The sequence below is a fragment of the Panthera uncia genome, assembly GCF_023721935.1.
Source record: "Panthera uncia isolate 11264 chromosome B2 unlocalized genomic scaffold, Puncia_PCG_1.0 HiC_scaffold_24, whole genome shotgun sequence".
NCBI classification, from domain to species: domain Eukaryota; kingdom Metazoa; phylum Chordata; class Mammalia; order Carnivora; family Felidae; genus Panthera; species Panthera uncia.
The window spans coordinates 102511860-102535507 of NW_026057580.1; the positions used below are offsets into that span (position 1 = coordinate 102511860).

General features: G+C 42.3%; 1 protein-coding gene across 1 annotated transcript in view; it reads left to right on the plus strand.

Annotated features, from left to right (window-relative positions):
- The window catches only part of UST (uronyl 2-sulfotransferase), a 193033-nt gene extending 170045 nt beyond the window's left edge, over positions 1 to 22988 (plus strand). Inside the window, exon 8 of the mRNA XM_049654668.1 lies at positions 19946 to 22988. Within this exon, the coding sequence (XP_049510625.1) occupies positions 19946 to 20229 (284 nt within the window). The 3' untranslated portion in view covers positions 20230 to 22988. The remainder of the gene's footprint in view (positions 1 to 19945) is intronic.
- Positions 22989 to 23648: the final 660 nt, after the last annotated feature.

Below are 23648 nucleotides of genomic sequence, written 5' to 3' on the forward strand. Positions count from 1 at the left end.
CCAGAGCCTGGGCAGCAACTGGGCAGATGCTTCTGCTAGGCCCAGGTAGGGGCTGGGCCAGAAGGAGCATGCATCCAAAGCCGGGGCACATGGGGTGGCTGTGGTCTAGAGACAGATCAAGAAGGCAGCTCAGGGACAGGTGATGTGTTGGGGGCGATCGTGAGAGTGGAGGCCACACCCCAGCACAGACCAGAAGTCTTCGTGGTAGAATATGGATCCCACATTGAGCTGTAGGTCTTCCACAGCCATTTTCCCAAGGAAATACCCACATTCAAGAGTAGAGAACTCTGGAACTTGCCTTCAGCCACATTGATGGCAGCCCTTTGAGGGATTCAGCTGACCGGAAAAGACCTAGAAAGTCAGGCAGCCCCTCTGTACCCCTGGGGGACTTCTCTGGAAAAAATGGGAGAGCCAGCACAGAAGAGGAAAAGGCCAGGGAACGGATCCGATTTTCCCAGCACTAGTTCCTGGGATTTGTTGGGTCTTTGGACACAATCTGAAATTGATCCTTTGTATATGTCATCATTTAGTTAAATGGCATGTCATGCCATAAGAAAGCGAGTCTCAGTTGGTTTGGACCAAACTACATGACCTAGGGAACAGGGCATAGGATTGGATGGCACAACTCCTGGTCTCACAGAGTCATGCGTGGTCATTTCTATCTCCACCATTTCATTGTACTTCCCTTAACTGCCTGTTTATGATAGTGACAGGTTGGAGAGAGAGTCTCTTCCTCAACTTTACTTTTTTTTCTTTCTCTTTTTAAGTGTAATGAATTATTTTTTTGAAGGCTTATATTTTCCCTGCCCAGTCAAAATGCAACAGAAGAGAAAATGGATAGAAAAGAGATAGCCCTACCCAAATGGAACTTTGGGGAGAGAAAAATACATGAAACATAAATATATTTTTGATGTCTAAAGCATTACATAATCAATTCTAGATTGTGTGATATTAGTAAGCAAGATGCACTTCGAAAAATTTGGAAAGGTAGTGAATATGTAGGTGGGGAAAGTCTATAAATGTGCATGAATACTGCACAGGATATGAATCTCTACTTTCACTGAACAGTCAGTTCTTAAACTTTTGAAAGAGCAGAGCATCTTCAAATCTTGATGTCTGTAATCGCAGGAAGGATAATTCATCGACTAATGTTCAATTAAATTTAACTTCCATCCTTTTGTTTCAATGAAGAGGATCAGCATTTTTCCATTTTAGTGGCAGGGTACTGATGTCTCAAGACAACAGATTTTGGGGAAAAAATAATAATAATGATAAAAATTGTTCTTATAGTTAACACTTAGTGGGGATTTATTGTGTCCCAGATACTGTTTAAGCCCTTTAGAGATATCATCTCATTTAATCCTAACAACAGTCTTATTGAGGTCGATACCGTTATCATGCCTGTTTCCCAAATAAGGAAGCCGACAAATTAGAACAGATTCATAACCTTCCCAGGTCACTAAGCTGGTCATTGTCAGAGCCAGCACTCAGGCCTAAGTCTTTAGTATCTCTTGCTTTTAACCACTCTATTGCCTCTCCCTGTAGGAGCGAAATCAAAACCATGAAGATCTGTGATGGGGTCGTTAATAAAACCTATGATTCTAGCAAATCTTGTTTCGCTAAATTCTTAAGAACCCATTGTTTCTGGAAAGCTTAGAAATTCTGTTGAGATGATGTTCATTGATATTCTAGAGATGTTACTTTGTTTCAGTTTCTCTAGGAGAAAGACTTTAGTGGTTGAAATTACTAAAGTTGACTGCTTTAATAAAGTGCTTGCAAAGACTCTATCTGGAACAGGAAAGCCGTTTGTTGCAACCATGTCAACAACTTTGGCTCTCATAAGGATTTAATGAATCGGGGAATGGAATTTAAGAAAGCAAACAGTCCAAGGAAAAACCACTTATTTTCCTAAAACAGCAAAACAAAAATGGGAATCCTTTCCAGTCTGGTTGTTGCAAATGTTTGATGGAGTCTTAAAAATTTTTAGAGTACATGATTTATCACATAGAACAAAAAGGTGAGTAATGAGCACTTCTTTTAAAACTTTTTTAGGGTCCTATCATTGTGATTTTAGTTGTTTAGATAGAAAAAAATTCTGTGATATATTTAGGTAGAAAAATATTCTGTGACAGGGGCGCCTGGGTGGCTCAGTCGGTTAAGTGTCCGACTTCGGCTCAGGTCATGATCTCGCAGTCCGTGAGTTTGAGCCCCGCGTCGAGCTCTGTGCTGACAGCTCAGAGCCTGGAGCCTGTTTCACATTCTGTGTCTCTGACCCTCCCCTGTTCATGCTCTGTCTCTGTCTGTCTCAAAAATAAATAAATGTTAAGAAAAAAAAAAATCTTTTTAATATTCTGTGATCTATTTGCTGGTAAAATTATAGTGAGTTGACATTCAGTAACATTTATTTTTAAAGTTGTTTAGGGGCGTCTGGGTGGCTCAGTCGGTTAAGCGTCTGACTTCGGCTCAGGTCATGATCTTGCGGTTTGTGAGTTCGAGCCCCGCATCAGGCTATGCTGATAGCTCAGAGCCTGGAGCCTGCTTCGGATTCTGCGTCTTCCTCTCTCTCGGTCCCTGCCCCGCTCATTCACATTCTGTCTCTCTCACTCTCAAAAACAAACATTAAGAAAAATTTTTTTAATAAATAAAGTTTATGCAAATATATATCTACCAGAAATAAATAGGATCACCAGATAGTCAAATCAATTTAATATTCAATCTTTTTAAAAAAAATTGTTAATACAAAATGTATTGTCAAACTGGTTTCCATACAACACCCAGTGCTCATCCCAACAGGTGCCCTCCTCAGTACCTGTCACCCACCCTCCCCTCCCTCCCACCCCCCATCAACCCTCAGTTTGCTCTCAGTTTTTAAGAGTCTTATTAGTCTGTTTAAAAGAAATTACTGGATTTTAAATATTTTTCACAAAGGCCTTTGTTACTTAGGAATGTCATTAAGCTATGATTAAAGGCAGTGAATATCAGTAAGCTTGAAAACATCCTATGCTAATGTTGAGGGTCATATTTTTTTCTCGTAAAATTCTAGCATCCTTCCTATTTGCTCTGTCGACCTTTGTTGTCTATAGACCCAAGCTCGTTGGGGGGTTGGAGGGAGTCATTTCCATGGCAATTATGGAAATGACACATTCGATGTCTGCCGCTAATATAAGCTTGGAAGTCAAATGATTTCAGCGTTTGACAATATATGTCAAGGTACTAATGGTATGTAGGGAAAAAATAGCGTTTCGTATGTCTATCCAATCAGGTGATGCAGTAATGGATAAAGTTATATGCACTGGAAACTAATTTCTTCATAAACATTCTAAGTACATAGAAAGAATTGTGCGCTCAGTTGCAACCACTAACTTATCAAAGAATTGCATCTAAATACCTCAGGGAATGCACAGAGGGCAAGGATGTCTAAAAGTCTTCAGGAATCATTGGTGTACTATTGCTTCATTGGTGTACATGCAGTCAGTGAAAAAGTACAAGAGTTGGGGCTTCTGTCTAGTGTCAGTTTGGGCCAGTCGGTCATGGGAGCCAGAATCACAGGCACAAGGATTGTCAGGCTGAGCCTGGTGCTGATCACTGCCATGGACTTGAGAGAGGGAACAGTGGCTTGCCTTTCATGATTCATCACCCCTGCCCAGGGCTCTAGCAGAATTTGAGAGCAGGAGTGACTCCCCGCCCTATTCTCACCCCATCCCCACCATGCCCAGCAACTCCCACACTCTACAGCTTTGGACCTTGTGGGATTAAAATAGAAGGAGAGAAAAACAAGTTGTTACGCTCCAGAAAATTTGGCAACATTCAGAAAAGGAGAGTGGGATTAAATCTACCCAAAGAAGAGCCAAAGGACTTTCACTAGCCTCCAGTTCTCCATTTTATTGTCACAAGTAAAACCCAAGGAGTGACAATTGAGTTAAGTAGCATTAAATTCAAATTTAATCTCTTGTGGTAGAAATGCTGTAAAAGTTTTCAAGAGGGACACGTTAATTCCTATTAGCACGTTTCCACAAGCTTTGATATTCAACCCCATCACCTCCTTGAGCTCATAGCTAATAAAGGAGGTCATATAAACACCGGCATTGTCTTTACAATTCCTTGGGATTCCAGAGACCGTCTACATCTAACCCGCTGGGGTCAAGGGAGACACCCGTGCTTAACGGGAAAGCTAATAATTTCATTCAGGTCTTATTTTGAAAACTTGCTCTTTCAGGTGACATTGAGTGGATTCATTTTGTAAGCTAAGAAAGGAAGTTGGCCAGTAAAACAAGAGGAAGGTGAAGCAGAGACACAGAGCTGGCCAAGACTTGAAATAATGTTATTTCATATTATTATTTCATATACATTATCCAGTGGGTCAGAAATTGTCATTAGTTCTTTTCTTTTTTCCAAAGAGAATTGGCGGGGAAGGAGGAACATTTTAAAACTGAACCCAGGCCTCCTAATTCCGCCATATGAGAACCCACAGCCCACACCGAAATTCAAGAGATGTGTTAGTGAGGGAACTCAGTCCCTCAGCCTCTGAGCTATAAGGATGGCAAACAGTCCAGCCAGGAGGTTACCTCAGCATAGAGCAAGTAAATAAATCATTTGGTAAAAGCCATTAGAGAGTAAAGGTTAATGGAAAGTCATAAATCAACCAGCCTGTCTATGTATGGTTTTGCTAGAATGTAGGAGCTATTCGAAAGTTTTCAAATATTTCCTTAACTGTGTATGATTTGAACAAGAGGACTATGACATAACGAACCAGTTTCTATTCTTATATCAAAATGAGATGAAAATATGGTATGGATTTAATGCCAGTTCACTTATTCAATTTTGCACGGTTGGGTTGTTGTTTTTAGAACATCATGAAACTTCATTTCATGGCCCAATAAAACTAAAATGTAATGGGTTACAGCTTTTCCGTTTGTTGATTTTTCTCCTTCAAACATCTTCGATTTTCCATCCTTTGAACAAAATTTTAAAAATGTCTTGAATGTCATTCAGTACGCCTGTTCTCCTGGCCCTTCCCCCACCTGTCTTTAAAGCCGTTTCTAAAGTGAATCGGTCCTGATAGAACCTAATGGTAGCTATGAGCACATTTCTTAAAAGCATTAGAACCTCTTCCTCGGCAGCTTCTAATCCACCGCGTGGCCATCCCATCATTGGTAGATTGTTTCTTTTTAGTATCACCCCCGCATCCCACCCCCACCTTATCTAAGAAGAAGGCTGGTGCCTAGCTACACAGGGTCAGGCTCATGTGCCATCAGAAGTTCCCTGGCAGTTGTCCTCTCCCTTCCATCCCACGTCACAGGTTTCTGCGGTCTCTGTCAGCCATTGGCCATGAAAGTTCACCTCAAGACATCACCCAACCGTCTTCATTTATAGCTGCTGTTGATCTAACACCTAGCACGTGCCAACGTTCCTCCCTTTTTTCTTTCATCTATCAGAAGAAAGAAAGAGCTTAACTTTTCTCATCAGAAAGAGTTTACATTTCTATTCTACCTCAATAAAAACACCCCTCCCTCCCTCACCACCTCTTTCTAAGAGCAACTGCTACCCTAAATAGCTTCTCTCGAAACTTGCTACTTCTAGCCTGCCATCTTTTGATGGGCAAGTTCCAGTTACAAGAACAAGTTTCTACCACCACCAAGTCTTTCAAAAACATATGATGAAAAGCATTATCTTGTTCTTGCCAGACTACATTTGTGAATTTTAATATGCCGGGAACATTTTCACAGTGTTTAAATGTTCCTATCAAGTGTTTCCCACTGTTCTTTAAAGTAGTAGCCATGGTGCCCAAGCATTTCCCTCTCAGATGGTCTTCTTGGTATCCACTAGTGTGAGCCTCTCAATTTCAAACTTCCCTTGATTGAACAGATGGACCTCCCGTACAAATGGACAGGTTGCGGTTTCATCTCACTGTTCTTTCTCAGGGTTTTGCCTAAAGCCAAACCATTTGGATATGCTTCCCGATATACACACTGTTCTTATAGAGCACGCGGTTGAAAATCTGATTTCCAACACGGAGACAAGGAAGAGACGGGACCATTCATTTACATCCTCCCAAGACCCGGCCCTACCAGTGTGCTGCAGATTGCCTAGATGAAGTGCACTTAATTTCAGAGTAACACAGCAGACTTTCCCAGTGGGATTGACAGCCTCCTTGGAACTTCATTTCACACTTTCCTGACTTGGGAATGGTTATTTTGAGTAGCACCTCTTAGTAACCTAACTTCTTAATGCCTGGGCAAGAGGTTAAATATCTCACTTATCTACATGTTTGGCCTCCATGAACAGCGACTTCATTCAAAGCCCTTCAAGGGTTTATCAAAATCTCACCGTGTTTAACATTCCAGAGAAAACATCCAGGTTGCTGGTGATTGGGACTCACCTTTGGTTTTCTCATCAGAGCTGATCATTGTGATAAATACAATGTCAAAATAACGACAAAGAAATAGACTATATTCTCGCAAATAAAATGTATCTAGAATGAACAATAAAAAGGAAAAATGTAGGTTTTGTGATAGTGCTGAGTTCCCAGTTCATAGAATCCCAAGAACAAGCAACTATTAAATAGTCATTATACACATCATATGATAAAATTTACCAAGAATTTCTTGTGCATTAAATGTTTTACAAGCAACTGCGTTCCCGTATTAAGTGCTATGGTACTTTCTATTCTCACAAACAGCAGTTACGGGATCTTCAAAAAGCCCTGTGTGTGTTAAGATTTAGTAAGTTAGGTTATAGTTAGATTAATGTCAGGCAACATTAAAGAAAATGTCTTAAAATTTAGGAAAATTGCATTATATGAATTGCAGGATCCCTGACAAAAGAAAGTAAATGGTGTCTTAAAACCGTCAGAATTGAAACCCTTGTCAAGCCATGAAAAGAAAGTTCACCCCTCTGTATCTAAAGCTGCCATTTACGCTAGATAAGGAAAAAGGCACATGATCACTTATGAGCAAGGTTGTTTATCTCATATTATTGAGAGTCATAGAGGCTAAAAACCAACTCAATTATCTAACAGTAGCAAACTGTTTATATGATCTATAAGGCTACCAGTGGAGCACATAAAAACACACTGCAAAATATGACTTGGAATAATTAATACTATAAGCAAATGCTTATGATCAGTTAATTTTTAAAATAATATGAAACTCTGAAACTTAATAATGTGTAGAGCAGAGATCTATTTTACAATTCACGTACATAAATAAGAAAAAGACTAAAAGGAAATGTATTATTGTAGTAATAAATAAATATGGCTTGATTTAAAGCCATTTGATCTTTTTTTTAAATCTTTTTCCAAAAACGTTACCCTCTATTGTTTGCATATGTGTGCATGTACATACGTGTAAGTATATGTGTCTATATGGTATGTATATATTTAGGTACATAATAACCAGACAAAATGAATTTTTAAATTATAAGTTGCCTAAGAATTAAGATTTAAAGCTAAAAGCTTATAAATTCCCCAAGGACTTTATGATAGCCCTCTATATAACTAGATAGGTAGCTTGATCTATATGAAACACCAGAGAGAAAAAATAATGGAGCGAAATTTTTAAAGGAGACAAGAACTGTCCTGTGGGTGTTTTACCATCTCTGGAGTGCCCACAGTGGCCATGTGTGTTAACAGTTGGCTTCAACATCATTGAGACTAGATTTGGACAATGCAGCGTGATTCCAGAGGAGGGCCTTTTCCCTGTCAAAGAAGGGGTGTGTGTGTGTGTGTGTGTGTGTGTGTGTGTGTGTGTACAAGACAACTGCCTAGACCTGCTAACGCCATACAGACTGTGAGGGATAGAAAGAAGAAGAATCTTGCATATAAAGTAAAAGCAGAACTTAGGAGATTGTCAGATGCCAAAGAAATTTGGACAGAACTACTGGGTTAGTGTTTTGCTTGATCTTCTTTGTTCAAGTAAGTCCACTTGATCATCACTCGTCATAATGTGATTCCAAGTAAAGTAACAAAGACACGAAAAGTAACAAAAATGCGTTTCCTAATAATTTCAGATGAAAACGTTATTTGCAACAAAGAAATGCATTTTATTAATAATGCCATAGCAAGTCTTCCAATAAGGTGTTTTTAAGTAGATTTTTTCCAGTATCGTGGTTCAGTTGTTGCTGTGAAAATAAGGCCTCTGTTATTGCCATTCTCATGCCCAAGCCATTTTTTTAACGCCCAAATGCCATGCTGGGCAATGCATGCGTGTATAACTAGGGTGGTATACACTTTCAAAAAAAATAGAGCAGCTTTTTGATGATTTGGGTCGTGATGCCAAAGTTGGGGAGAAAGGTAACGGGAACGAATTGTCCTCTGCCCAGTGAACCAGCGAGAGTGGGGAACTGGAGCCAGCAGACCCCAGTGGGCACTGAGGCCGCCCCCAGGCTGATTAAGCGACAGTACGTGCGTGTCTGAGCAGGAAGGGATGAATTCTGATACCTCTTCCAGTTCTGACGTGTTTACTTCTAAGCTTGAGGACCTGTGTGTGGTTGGACAGCTCCCGCAACCAAATCAGCTAGGGTACTAACAAGAAATGCAGGTTCCAAGGGCCCCATCTCTGCAGGTGTCGGCCTGGCCAGTTGATTCATGACACATTACGTTTGTCCAGCCAAGGGTTCACTTGGCCCCACAGAAGGACGCAAAGGTAGCCCTCAACACCCATCCCTTTTGGGTCCGACCCCCCTTTTCTTCCCTCCTCTAAGGATGGGATTTTGAGACTGCTTGAGAAGTGACTGGAAGGGAGTACGTTTGTTATTCTCTTTATTGTTTACTCTTCCTCCTGGAAGAGGGAATCTGTGTTTCCAACGTTTAGCAGCTCTCTTGTTCCCTGGAATCATGCTTGGTGCTTAGTAGGTGCTTCATGCCGATTCAAATGAGCCAAAGAAAGCCGGGTAAGAGAATAACTAATTACCACCCCCAGCAACTTCAGCAGATTTGGAGGATAAGTAGTGAGGAGTTGGAACACAAAGGCAAATAACGTGGAAACCCCTCTGATGGGCCACCCCACCTCAAGATTTGACGGGGTTGGAACCCGACTATGCAATGTTTCTGTAAAAACACGTCTCCTTGCAGGACTCGTCCCCATTTTTCTTTCCAAAGGGGGCCAGTGCCTTGGCTTTTGTGGGCCCTTGTGACCCATCCCACACAGGCCAATTACTTTTCTTTCTGGTTCCCTTTGTTGTGCTCCTGCTTCCAAAATTCAAAGCAAATTGGAAGCATTAAAAAGGCTTCATTCTCTTTCATCAAAGGGGTCTAGCACTTTCTGGCATTAAAAAAAAAAGAAAAAGCCAATCATCTAACTTTCCTTTGGCTGCACAGAGAAAAGGTTCTCTTGAAATTCAAAGGGATCTCAATTTATTTTTCAATTAATTATATTTCCAGATCTAAAAAGGAGATGGTAAAAAAGAGAAAGAAAAAAAATCTCTGTTTACTTTACCAACCCCAAGCACCGAGTCAGGCATGAAGTGCTTTTTGTTCTTTTCTCCCCTAATTGCCATACCTCCAAGAAGCTGGTTTTAACATGCCATCGATCATCCAAATGGCAAATCAAACGCCGGCTCTGTCAGCCCAGCACATCGCTGCACGCCACAGTGACATACATTCATTTCCGGTGAAGGCAGCTGCCAGGGAACCACATGTGTTTGAACTGTGTGGCCTCCCTATATAATTCAGGAAATGAGGTTACTCTATCTGTGACAAACATCATGTTCACACGGTTTTGGGGGGCAGCCAGCTCGATGCGGGGCTCGGCAGGAGTGGCCCCGGGATGTGGACCCACCATGCTGTCTGAGGACAACACTAAATGCCCCAGCTCCCTGCACCTGACCGGTGACTGTCATCATACCTGTCCCCTGAGAACGCATGCCTCATCCCATGTGCGCTAGACGTTTCTAAATGTAATCTAACCTGAGGTTAGTACACCACAGTTTTTTAGACAGAGGGCTGCTTAGAACAGCAGGACCTCTTGGTTGATTACCACTCAACTCCCCTGAAGCCAAAGAATGGATGCCCATCTTTTGATGACACTTCTTTTTATTCGGTGATAAAATCTGGTCCCACTTCTGGTTGTTACTCAACTTGTATTCATTTCTTGCACATAATCTCCCCTGGACCAAGTTCAAACAGGACCAGATTGATGGGGCAAGGGGGCTTTGGTCAGTGTGGAGTGTGCATTTGCTTAGATCAAGGGAAGGAATGCCCAAACCAGCTCAGCATCAGAACAGACTGCAAGCCCGTGGTGAGGTTTTGTTATTTTGCATATGGTTAACCATCTTGGAGGTCATAAAGTGAGGCCTCTGTCCTCCGGTGCAGCAGCTGGGTTTACACAGTATTTCCAGATTGTTTATTTTGGCCCAGAGCCAGGGCTACATCGTTTTTCCATTATGCCTGTGTGACAGATGAAGAGAGGTGGGAAGGGGGACTTCATGGGGCAGCTCTGTGATTTCCTTTTTATTTACATTAGAGGGATTTTTGAGAGTTCTGAAGATTATGAACCAGTCCAAACATAATGTCAATGCAGCAGAGGTAGAAAGAGCCACTGCTTTTGCAAAAATGTCTAGATCTCAGGCAGTCAAGCAAAATCTATTCATGGCCTCAGCTTGAGGCCATGTTGGGGGGCGTTGTGCCTGTCACTGCTCAATCTTGCATACAGATGGGCTACTGGGGAATGATATTTATCATCACGTTCAGAAGTTAAACTCCCAGCATTTGCTCAGGAGTTCCTTGTGGGGAGGGGGAGGAGCAGCGAGTTGGGAAACTGAACCATAACGCCTTCATTGGCATATGCGTTCTCTGTGGATGAATGCACTTGGTGCTGAGTGGAGGTGTGTTTCCAAGGGCACCATAGAACTTTTCCTTTGCAGTCCTTTCCCTGAGACACCAGCTTTCAGGGGATACTCCCCGTGCGCTGCCCTAAGTTTTTCCACCAGGGAGCATTCAAGAGTGGTCAAAGAGCCACAGTTCAAACTATATCCACAGCAAAGCCCTTGCAAGTTGGGTCAAGTGCATGTGATCTGATGGAATGTTTTACTACTAAATGAAATACTTGCTTTTGCAAATGGAGAAACAGCATTAGAAAGCATCAAAAACGATGGCGAATTCAGTAATTGAACTGCATTGATATAGCAAAAGTAGGTCACATAGACGTTTGCTGCTCCAACGGTGTTGGGGTTTCTTTACTGCACGGCCGTAGTATATAATACATGTAACATAAATGCATTAGCTACAAGGTTTTAGCATGTATTATGTGTTCCTACGTGGGTATTTACGTTTGTGGCAGATGTCCCTTATCACAGTATTTCTTAAGCTTTGCCAAGTGTATGTGAGCAATCTGTCACCATAGCATAGTGTTCTCCAATAGAGTGGCTAAGAAAAGCAAATACCACGGCCTCCCCAGAGCAACCTGCAATCCTAAATACCTATATGAGCCCATCCTAAAGAAATCTGATTTCTAGAAATGGAAAGTTTGATCTGGAAGGACCCTCTTCTAAGGAAAGAATTTAGTGAAACAGCAAATGTACAGTCAACACCCAAAGTTGCCCTTTGGGTTAATCCGGTCTTACAGATGGATTTAACGTACAGCTTTCAAATCAACAAATCTTTATGGATGGTCATTATGAGCCAGGTGTGGAGCTGGGTGCTGGGGAGCTAAAAATGAAAAAGATACAGTCTCTTTCGGTCTGTAAACATTTCTGCTGGCTTGCGAGTTTTTCGCCAGATCCTCCCAGACTTACCAAAGCGTTCCCCTTGACTTAAAACACTCAAGCCCTTCTTTTCAACCCGTCCCCTTAATGCCAGAGTACACACAGGGCAAGGAGAAGTGGGTGGTTATAGATTTCCACTCAATTTGGAAATTAACAGCCGGTGATGTAGCAAAAAGGTGCTGGGCTGGGAATCAGAAAGCCTGCTTTCTAGTCTCAGGACAGTCACTTACTGGTCATACAACCTTGAGCAAGTCTTGTGACCTCTCAAGCCCTGGAGATCTGTAGGTAAAATGGATTGCTCTGAGGAATGCATGAGGCAATGAAAGGCTGTGTGAAAATACATGAATCCATGGAACTCTGTGCAAAGAAGGGCATGCCATTCTGATGACCTGTGGGGAGAGTGGGGTAGGGGAAGGTCCGAGCTGCTTGCACCACTATCTATAAAGCTTTAATAATGCAGAAAGCTGACTCAACTCAGCAATCTCCCTTCTGGCCCTATAGTCTTGGGTTTTTTTTTTTCTCTACTGGCATTGGATGACCAACTATAGATGTTTATGTTATTGGGGGCCAGCAATATAAAAAGGACCCCCATTCAGGGCCCCAGCAAGAGGGTCTTTACCACCACCCCTCAGAGAGAGTAGAGTCTGGGAGCCTAAAAAAGTCTGTCCCCACATAGTCCTGACTCTGTGGTGACTTTGGACATGTCTGTAAGGAAAAACAATCTTTATTTTGCTGTTGAAATGAAAAGGTCAGAGGTTGATTTTTGTTTGTTTTCCCTTCCGATCATTTTACCGCTCAAAACCAATGCCTACTTTGAGGAAGTCTTCTGCAGTTATGAAAATACTTAAGGGGAGCCTTTGCCACTCCCTAAAAGTAAATAAGAAAAATGAAAAAAAAAATTCAAAAACATCCCGAAACCACAGCTTCTCTTTGCCAACGCGTATCGATTAATTAAAGAACAGGAACAGCAAACCCTGACTTGGTCAGCACTATCATTCCAAAAAGGCAACTGAACCACAAAGCTAAACACTGGAAATTATAGACCCCAGTGGGAGATGAAAATTCCCAGATGTAAGGGTAAGCTGTTTCCTGCTGAGGACCCAGCATTCATGGGCCTCTTGGGAGTTTTTGATTAAGAACATCCGGATATGGCCTTTGTTCCCACTTGGCTATATCTGCACCTGAAAGGCACAGCCAAGCCTTTTTTGGTCTGACAACACCCTCCTCCTTCTGTTGGTTTCTTTCATTCCTTCAACAACATGTGTGGAGGGTGCTGCGTTCCCCTAGGTGCTGAGCTGTGGAAATATAAAGATACATGGGGGGCCACCCTTCTCCAGGGCACTCTCAGCATAACAAGCTCCATTAGAACAGCTAGATGAGATGGTGGGGATGTTGGGGGGGAAACATCCAGGGGAAATGTTTTCAGAAATTTCATAGTGCCTCAGAGGCCTCCTAAAAGTTTTCCATCTTTTGGTTGAAACACACACACACACACACACACACACACACACACACACACACACACCTTACTCTCAGACCTTCACACACAGCAGATCTTCATGATCAAATAGTCAAACAGTCGTTATGAGAGACCCAGCTCCATGCAGAGTATCGGAGACAAGCACATTAGGCTTGGTCTCTCCATGAGGGATTTCTGACCAAGGAAAGAAAATGTTGACACGATGCAACAAACCAGAATGAAATGCCCTATTAGCTCCCATCATGAGCAAGCCTGTGAGAAGAGATTCTCCCCCATGACCACGAGCTCCATTTGGCCATAAACAATGTGAGAGGTCAAGAGCCTTGGCTCAGTTGCCAGACTGTCCAGATCCAACTTCTGGCTTCTCCACTTACAGCCATGTGAACTTGAACAAGTGACTAAATTCCAAGGTCACATCTGTAAAATGGTGATAATAGGAGAGCCTGCCTCACTGGGGTTTTTGTAAGGATCAAGTGCATGTTCAAATTCTCAAGTTCTTTGCACTGAGAAAGCTCTCTCAAAAATGCATAGTGATGCAGCTGATGATGATGGTAAAGTCCCATTCGTTGCTTATATCTCCCATGCCTGGTGCAGAAAAGTTATTCAGTCAACATTGGCAGAAAAAAAAGGAAGACAACATCGGACACATGAACGAGGCCTAACTGAAGCCTTCATTTTGACATAGAGCACTTGCTTCCTGGGTTCATGAAACCCAGAATTTTAAATCCTTTAAAGCAGAAGCATAAAACTCCATTTTTTTTTTTTTTATAGCAGCCAAGGAAGTAACATAAAAGAATCAACTAGCATTTGGGGTCTGGAACAAAATGGAGAGCACTGACCTCTCTGGGCAGGTTGGGGGGGGAGTGGGAGGGGGAGGAGGGGTGCACAGCCACACTCAGCCACACTCAGCTCCAGAAGAATCTTGCCTCACTTTGAGAGAAGCCAGAAATCCAGATTTCCATGTGAAATACACCAAGTCTTAACAACAACTAAGTCAATTTCTAAAAAAAAAAAAATAACTCGCGGGCCAAATCACACAGCCTGCCAGTCAGATCCCGGGCTGCCTTCTTGCTGGGCCTGCCCTAATGGAAGGAGCCCTGAATTTGTCTCCTCCTTCTGAACTGTTCACCAGTGGGGACCAGAGACATGAGCCCCTTGAAGTCATCTCTCAGTTCCCACTAGTTTCAAAGGCCACTCGTAGGGTAGGTCTTCACTTCCTGTGGTTACGTTCTACAGTATGTGCCCTCCTGACGAGGGCAACTTCACTTCCCAAAGGATGCTAATAATAAGTGTAGATTCTTACAGCATGATTGTTTGGTGGCTGAAATAAGAAGAGTCTCCAAAAATTCCTAACAACTTCCTCTAGAACTGCTATTAGGGCAATCTGGAGAGAGACTGATTCCACAGTTCACGTAGCTTTGTTTGGTTTGGAGGGAAAGTCTGGCATTTTACAAAAATGTGGAACACTTAACAATGAAATGACTTTTCCATAGCACTGATTATTGGACAGCAAGACACATAACCATATGTCTTTGAAATGTGATTTTAGAAATTCTCGACTAACTATACAGGGCAAACTTCCCTCTAGTCTTTCCATGTGAAGGTGATAGTTTTCTACAGGCTCATGAAAGCTTCACTGGTTATGGCCCGGTACTTAGTGGAAACCTCAACACAAATAGGAGGTCCGGGCTCAGGTTCCAGCTCAATCACTTACTCACTAGCAGTGAGACCCTGGGTAAGTCATTTAATCTCCCAGAGCTTTTATCTCCCCATCTGCAGAATGGGGGTCACAGCGCCCCATAGGGTGGTTGAAAATATTTTTAAAAACAACATGCGTATGGGCGTAATCCAAACCTCTAATAGGTGCTCATGTCAGTGTTGGTTGAATCTGAACCTGTTTCTTCTCTCACAAAGCAGGGATCTTAATTTCTGACCAGGACACCATCCTCTGGCAGTGTCATTAACCTTCCTTTTGAATTTGGCAGCTTTGTGGAAAACAAAAGGGGAAAAGGAAAGCTGCGATCATTTTACATAAACATTTGGGTTTGCATCCACAGTATTATGAAAACTAAGGGTAGAGGGTTGGATGACACCACCAGAGAGTAAGGAAGGAGGAGGGGGAAAGGCTGGACCAGCACCCGGGAGCACTGGCATTTCAAGGACGGGCAGGGTAAGAGGTCTGTGTCTGGGGAACTGAGAGGGAGCGATCAGGAGGAGACTGGATGACCATGGTGCTCATTCAGTGTAGCTCTTCCTATAACAATACACTGGAAGGGATCAGGCTTAGCTGCGACTGTCATCATCTCTTGCCAAATCAATTCATTAATGTTGCAGATAGACCCCGGTTCTTTTCACTTGTGCTTAAGTGACACTGTGTCAGTTCCGACAGACGGCTGCCTACTCTGCCCACCCACCCACTCGCCCATCCTCGGCAATAGAGGAAAGCATACAGGGAAGAGAGTCGGTTGGGATGAGCCAGGAGTAGCTTTACAACAGTTGGCCCAGTTACCTAATCCTAACCAAAGAAGGGAATGTGTAGCTCCATCACATACTGTCGTTTTGTTAAAAGCTTCAAAATTTTACTGGCTTGATGTTAATCACCCTTAATAGCAAGTCAACATTTTGCATCCAACTCATCTTGAAGACCAGTCTAGGAAATTTCCTTGTTCTAGAATAAAAAATCAATGGATACTTTTCTTGGATGGCTTTGTGGTCAGCGATTATACTTGCCGTGTGTTATTTTTAGGAAAATTCCAGAAGCCCATATACCCTCCCTGTCTTCCTGAGCATGAGCTTTAATCAGGTTTTCAGGCGGGCTAAGAACCTCTACCCTGGAGCATATTCCCTGATCAAGCCCAAGTTGAGTACCCGGGGTGTGCCATTTTTCTCTGTCCCCCAGGAAACTCATGGCTGTGTATGTTCAAAGGACGTTACTAAAAATGATACTAATTTCATTGCAGTTTTTTCTTATGAAAATTCATACCAGGCATTTCTCTATGGTTTATAACCAGGAATGGATGTGACTAGACTGTTTTTTTTTTTTAATTTTTTTTTTTCAACGTTTATTTTATTTTTGGGACAGAGAGAGACAGAGCATGAACGGGGGAGGGACAGAGAGAGAGGGAGACACAGAATCCGAAACAGGCTCCAGGCTCTGAGCCATCAGCCCAGAGCCCGACGCGGGGCTCGAACTCACGGACCGTGAGATCGTGACCTGGCTGAAGTCGGACGCTTAACCGACTGCGCCACCCAGGCGCCCCATGACTAGACTGTTTTAAATGAAGAGCAGTTCAGTGTTAAATCCTTTGTTGGTTGTTGGAAAGTTTAGGGCCAAACTCTCAACCCACCTCCTGCACAAGTACTTAGTACTTTGTAACATTCATCTTATGTCCCTCGATATTGGGGTTTGGGGAACTAGTAGATAACAGCCATGTCTCCCTGCCTGGGTTTTAAACTCATTGAGAAATAGACGCTGGAGACAGATAGGTGGAGATGAAAATGTCAGCTTCTTTACCAAATCACTTGAATGGGTATATTACATGAATGCAGCCTAGATGTGCAGAGAAGTGGGCTGGTCATATTCCATCCTGGCTTAGACAGACTTGCCCACCAAGTCCCAGGCACGGCTGGAAGCCCTCACCTTCTCTTCAGGAAGGTGTGAAGTCTCTGCAGACAGACATACTCTCTCCAGAGGGAATGGCATCTCAACTCCTTCCCCCAAATGCACAATCAGAGAAACCCCTCTGGCCCTGGAACCTGAAAGAGAGACTGGGGCAAGAGGCAAGAGCAGTACTCTAGGGAGATCCTTCCAGATCGGGAGGTGGAAGCCATTATCCCCAGTGTTGACCTTCCTAGCCTCACACTCCCTTTGCCCAGTTTCCTTAATTGTTTCACTAATTGCAGCATATATGTTTTTGTAAAGTTCTTTATATTCTTTTTGGACCAGGTTGGGCCAAATAAGTTAATTAAAGAGTTTATTATAAAATCACAGGAATCCTAATACTTTTTATGGTATGAAATAGCAAAATGCTACACAATTTAGAGTGCTTTGAGAGGAAGGGATTGTAGGAGTCTGGAAACGACGGAGTTATGTTTTTTGTGCCTTTCAGTGTTAACTGAAAACTCTTGGTGCCTTGTCTGTCTTTAGTACCAATTTTTTTTGTCTTTTTTTACATTTATTTATTTTTGAGAGACAGAGAGAGAGAGAGAGAGAGCACGAGCGGGGGTAGGGCAGAGAAAGAGGGAGACACAGAATCCGAAGCAGGACCCGGGCTCTGAGCCATCAGCACAGAGCCCGATATGGGACTCGAACCCACAAACCGTGAGATCATGACCTGAACCAGAGTCGGACGCCTAACTGACTGAGCCTCCCAGGCGCCCCTAATTCCAATTTTTTAAACTCTGTGTTTTAAAAACCCAAAGGGATACGCCTATTAATATGTCTCTCCTCGGATTAGCTATAGCTAATATCTGCAAAGAAGAGAGACATTATAAAATGTTCTATCATAAACCCATTTTAGAAGAGACTATGCCAAATTCTTTAACAAAAATTCTAGAACTCATATGTCCAAATGTGTATTACACCTTTCAAAAGACTCAACTGGAAAAGCAACACCCTTATTTCAATTAGGCCATTATTGTTCCAAGAATTTCTTCATTAGAATTGCTACTGGAGGCTTCAGAAAGTATCTCAAATACTCTTAAAAAATGACGGGCCTTTGTCCTGTCAGGTGAATCCAGGTTTAGCACCAGCCATTTGGAGATCTGTTCGGTGAGTAATATACCTATTCAACTTTGGTGACAAAAGTTTTAGTTCATAAGATGATAAAAGAAAATATCCTGGAAAATTTTCATGATCTTGGGTTTGGCAGTGCTTTTTTTGGTATAACAGTACAGGTAACAAAAGAAAAAAATAGATATATCGGTCTTCATCAAATCAAAACCCTTTATTCATCAAAGATAACTATCAACAGAGTGAAGAGAGCCTAAGGTAGGGGAGAAAATATTTGCAAATCATATACCTGATATATATGCAGAATATCTAGAACATATAAAGAACTACAACTCAACAACAAAAATTTTAATCCAATTTCAAAATAGGCAAAGGACTTGAATAGACATTTCTTCAAAGAAAATCTACAAATAGCCAACGAGCACATAAAAAGATGCTCCGCGTCATTAGTCATTAGTGAAATGAAAATCAAAACCACGAGATACCAATTCACACTTACTGAGATGACTATAATGTTTTTAATTAAAATAACAATTATAGAAAAGGATCTGGGGAAATTGGAGCCTTTGTACGTTGCCAGCAGGCGTGCAAAGTGGTTCAGTCACAGAGGAAGACAGCTTGGTGGTTCTTCAAAGAGTTAAACATAGAAATACCATAAGCCTTCAATCCCACTCTTGGTATATGCCCAAAAGAACTGAAATCAGGGACACAAACAAATACTTGTATACAAACGTTCACAGCAGCCCTCTTCACTGTAGTCAAAAAGTAGAAGCAACCCAAGTGTCCATCAATGAGTAGATGGAGAAACAGATTGTGGTATATCCATACAATGGAGTACTATTCATTTATTCATATACTGACATGTATACAATATGGATGAACCTTGAAAATAGGATTCTATGTGAAAAAGGCCAGACATAAAAGGACCATGTTATTATATGGCTCCGTTTATATGAGATACCTAAAAAAGGCAAATTCATTGACAGAAAGTAGATTGGAGGTCACCTGGGGAAGGGAGTACAGAGTTTCTGTTTGGAGCAATAAGAAAATTTGGGGAATAGTGGTAATGGTTGCACAACATTATGAATGTAATTAATGCCACTTAAATGTACACTTTAAAAGGGTTAAAATTTGGGGGCACCTGTGGGGCTCAGTTGGTTGAATGTCTTTGGCTCAGGTCATGATCTCATGATTTGTGAGTTTGAGCCCCATATTGGGCTCGCGGCTGTCAGCGCAAAGCCCACTTCAGATCCTCTGTCCCTCTCTCTCTCTCTGCCCCTCCCCTGCTCACACATTCTCTCTCTCTCTCTCAAAAATAAATAAAACAGAACAAAAAAAGCTTAAAATTTTATGATGCACGTAACATTTTTTGTTAAGCATTCCATGTAAATATATAACACATTGTGTTTTTAGTCATTAATATAAAACTAAGCAGATTTTAGTTATAATTTACCATATTTTAAAAAGCCTTCACAATTTATAACAGTTAACATTGTGTTTAAGAAATCTGGCAATTCTCCCTTTATTTTTCTTAACAAATGCCCTGTTGAAATAATGAACTGCGAATAGCTTTTATATCTAGTTAAACTATCAATAATACATAGCAATATTTTAAAAGAAAAAGCAAGATGATTGGCAAGTGGTGAGAGCTTTTTCCTGTGCTTCTTCCTGAAAGGAAAGCCCTTGGTGTGTGTAACAGGAAATAAAAAAGGAAAAATGGGTCAATTTTGCTGCTCAAAGGAATGTATAATTTGTAGTTCATTGAATTGTGGTCAAATTACATAGTTGGCATCCCATGCAAAGAATGTCAGGTAGTTTATGTTTAGTCAACTAATGTTGATATTAACACCTAAGTTAAGGTGAAATCTTTCTAAATATTGTTGGGCACCCTTTTCCCCTTCCGTTCTTTGCACGCTGAGTTTCCTTCCATAGGAGCTGCCGGTATTACGTACATAATGCAGGGTACATCATTACTCCTTTTGCGCGAAAGCATTACAGGTGACTGCTCATATGCAACTCTGGTTCTCTTCCAGAGCATAGGAAACTTGGAAATATGACTGTGACCGTGAAGAAGACTGTCCCCTCCCCCGAGGCCGTGCAGATTCTCTACCAGCGAATGAGATACGAGTATGAGTTCTACCACTACGTCAAAGAGCAGTTCCACCTGCTGAAACGCAAGTTTGGACTGAAGTCCCACGTCAGCAGGCCCCCTCTGAGACCCCAGTTCTTTATTCCAACTCCACTGGAAACCGAGGAGCCGATCGATGATGAGGAACAAGATGACGAGAAGTGGCTAGAAGATATTTATAAGAGGTGATGCCAGCACTGTGTTGCCTCCACTGGCTTTATCTCCCTTTTCCAGAAAGTTTTTTGTTGGGGGAAGAAAAATCCTTAAGGGACTAAATTAATGCTCAGTTGCATTAAAAAGAACGAAACATTCCCACATGTTGGGGTCATTGGGAGATGCCCGGTTTTGCGGGTCTTTCTTGTTTAACTGTATTCTGGGTCTTCCTGGTTCCCCGGATCCTTCCCAGGTACACTAGATGGCGCCATCACAGGGCAGTTCATCATAACATAGCTTTTTCCCTCTAGTATAATGAGAGGAGGGGGAGAAATACAGCCCATAGCCCAATAATTTATCATTTGTAAAATGACTTGTAAAGATATTACCTCAGTGGTAGGAAACACCCAGACTTACATAATTCGGTAGAAATACAAAACCACTTAGGGAATCTACTCTAGAAGTGTCTAAGAGGGGAAGGTAAGACTGATAAGGACCTCAAAAGGGAGGATGCCCCTGGATGAGTGGTTTCCACCCATGTGGGTAGAATTCTGCCTCTGGTCCATCTCAGGGGACACTTTTGCCAACAGCAGCATACTTCTCTCTGAAATGGCAAGTCAGCTTGTGCCACACCCCCAACCAGTCCAGAGCCTTGAGTACTTTCCAAGGTCAAGGTGCAGGGCAAGCTCCATTGAGACCCTCCGTTTCCAAGCACCATTCTGACGGATCTAAAAGTAGCATAGCAGGGGAAAGAATTTGTTTGCTGTGTAAGGAAAAGTGTAGGCATGAACATCTCTGGAGGTCATGTGACATCAGAAAATTGGTTCTTTGTACCCACATGGCATCTCTCTCCCCAGCATCGTTTTCACTGGAGACCCAGGAACCAGTTTAGCTCTGGCATTGGACTCCTGTGGCAGAAGTTCTAAGCCTGGCCACAGGCAATGCATAGTCTCACCCCTGGCCAAGCTGGGTCCCACCATAATGGCATCTTTCACCTTCTGGTCCCTTGAAGGGTACCTGGTTTTGGTCCAAAGGGGTACTGAGTTCTACTCAGGCAGCGGTGAAACTCCAACCCCCTTTCTTATGGAAGCAGCTCTTTCCTGAGAACCCCTATTAAGACATTAAGACAAGAAGCAAGAGCTTCTGGTAAGAGACTGCCTGACCAGCTTTATGAGCAGGCGTCTGCCCCCAGAGTGGTGCATAGCTGTGGGGCAGTTCCATTGCTTGAAATGTCTCCTCTCCCCATTCCTCTCCTGTCATCTGCCCCCGACTCATGACCCCGTGGGTCTTTGGATGCTGAAATGTTTTCATCTTTAACTGCTCCCCCCCCCCCACTCTGGATATGCATATATTTCTGGGTGGATAACATACAGCCAGCTGAGAAGCAGGGGTGCGGGGGGTGGTGGCAGACGGGATACATGTGACAGATTTTGTCTCCTTCATGTTTTCTCCCCTAGAGCCAGCCCTTCAAGAGCACTAGCAGAGTGTGAGTTGGGAATACTTAATAGTAAATAAGACTGACTTTACACAAGCTACACATTTTCTACTTTTCAGAAACCAACAAGTCTCTCTAGAGTTTTTTCTTCGTTCACTAAAATTGGACAGTAGCCAAGATATAAAGCAAGTCATTTGGAACCTGTCGAGTGTGCACTAAAGCTACTTTATCATGAGATGTATTAAGAAGGCTCCACCCCACAGGAGTCCAGTGAAGGCTGGGACCACAGAGGCACAAAGTCCAGCATTTGGCCACTGGTGGGCCTCCTTTCTGCCTCAGAGAACTGGGGCAGAGACGTGATTAAGAAAAATGTTCTTAGAAGAGGAAATATCCTTTGTCCTGTGTAGAGAGACCAGGGCCCTACCATTAGGCATACCTTAAAAAGCAACCCAGAGAACAGCTGTCCTATTAAAAACAAAAAATAAGAGCAGCGCCCGGTACGTTGTGAGTCATTTCTATGAAACTGCATATAAAGAATGATAATTAGTTTACACACTGTGCAGGCTCGCTCTCTGAAAATAAAATGGAACTGGCTTAGTGATCTCTGCTTTCGTCAGAACATCGGGACCCATTGGTCATTTGCAAAATGCATCGTCCTAGTGCAAGTTCACACGAGCACTTCCAGCTGTGTGTTCAAAGGCCTTTACTGTCAGCAGTGATCATTATACCATGCCAACAAGAGATGCTGACCTATTCACTTGCAGGGCCTTAATGCCGTTTTGCCCCAACAAAGAGTCTCTACGTCCTAAAAGTCAAGGCACTTCATCCATTTATTGGCACACAGGACAGGATTTCTTTGGCCCTGAGCCCAACGCAGTTTGTACTTCATGAAATATATTGTACATTTTACATAGTTTAATTTAAAAAAAAATACATTTTAAGCTGGTTGATCTTTGACTGCCTTATTTATTATAACCTTTCAGCACATTCCAAGGTTTTAGTTACTCAGGAAGGAGTTAATTAAAATGATTTTATTTTGGTCTGATGGATGTTTTTTAAAAGGAAAATTATTATTATGAACCTTCAGCCTACTCTTCTTGAGTGCCGTAAAAGTGCTTGTAAATCCTTTCTTTTTTTTTTTAAGAAGAAGAAGGAAGAAAAAAATGGTGTTTGACATTGATGGAAATTCAAAAATATATATGGAACTGAAACATTAGCTTAGCTAAAATAAAAGCAATCTGTGTTTGAGATGAAGTGTTCCTTAACTTATTCATCATCCATATAAATAAATGAATATAAATAAGTTGCAATTTTTTTCCCCATTCTGTTCATAGCTGGAAATAAAAGTGCCTGCAGTTTTTCCCGGCGCCCTCTGCCTTTTTAATCGGCCAAACTTCTTCCTTCAAGCTGTGATTTTTAGAAAGACGGGTTTTCTTTTAATCGATAAACTCTATTCGTGTTATCGTTGGGTGACACCACAAAGCTGGCTGAGAAAATGAGCGAGGCATTCATGCCTCTAGTTGTGTGGACACGATGCTGAGCACCTGACCTTGCCTCCACGTGCACTGCTTGGTCTGGTGTCCGGGGTTTGGTCAGAACCCTTCACACCACGCCTCTTAGCGTGTACTCTGATCTCTTTCTCAGACACACAGAGCCTCAAAAAGCTGGGCAATTCTCCCCTCCCAAGCGAGCAGTTTTGATCCAGAAACACTCTCCCTGAGAAATTTCACAGCCACCTCAAAAGGGACTTGCAGAGAGCCAGGGGGTCCCCTGCTTTCTAGCAATTGGGCACCCCATGCCAACTCCCGTGGCTATTTTGTAAAAGGAAAGAACCAGAGTCTTGGTACTAAGGGAAAGAAAAATCTATTTTGGTGATAACATGCTTTACGTTAAGTAAGAGCCTGAGTTTTAAACAACAAGTGACCAATGGTTACCTTTTTTTTTTTTTTTTTTATCATTTAATTTGTTCTGTAACTTGGTCACATGATGTTTGACTCCAAGTGACCTTTAAAGACAGAAG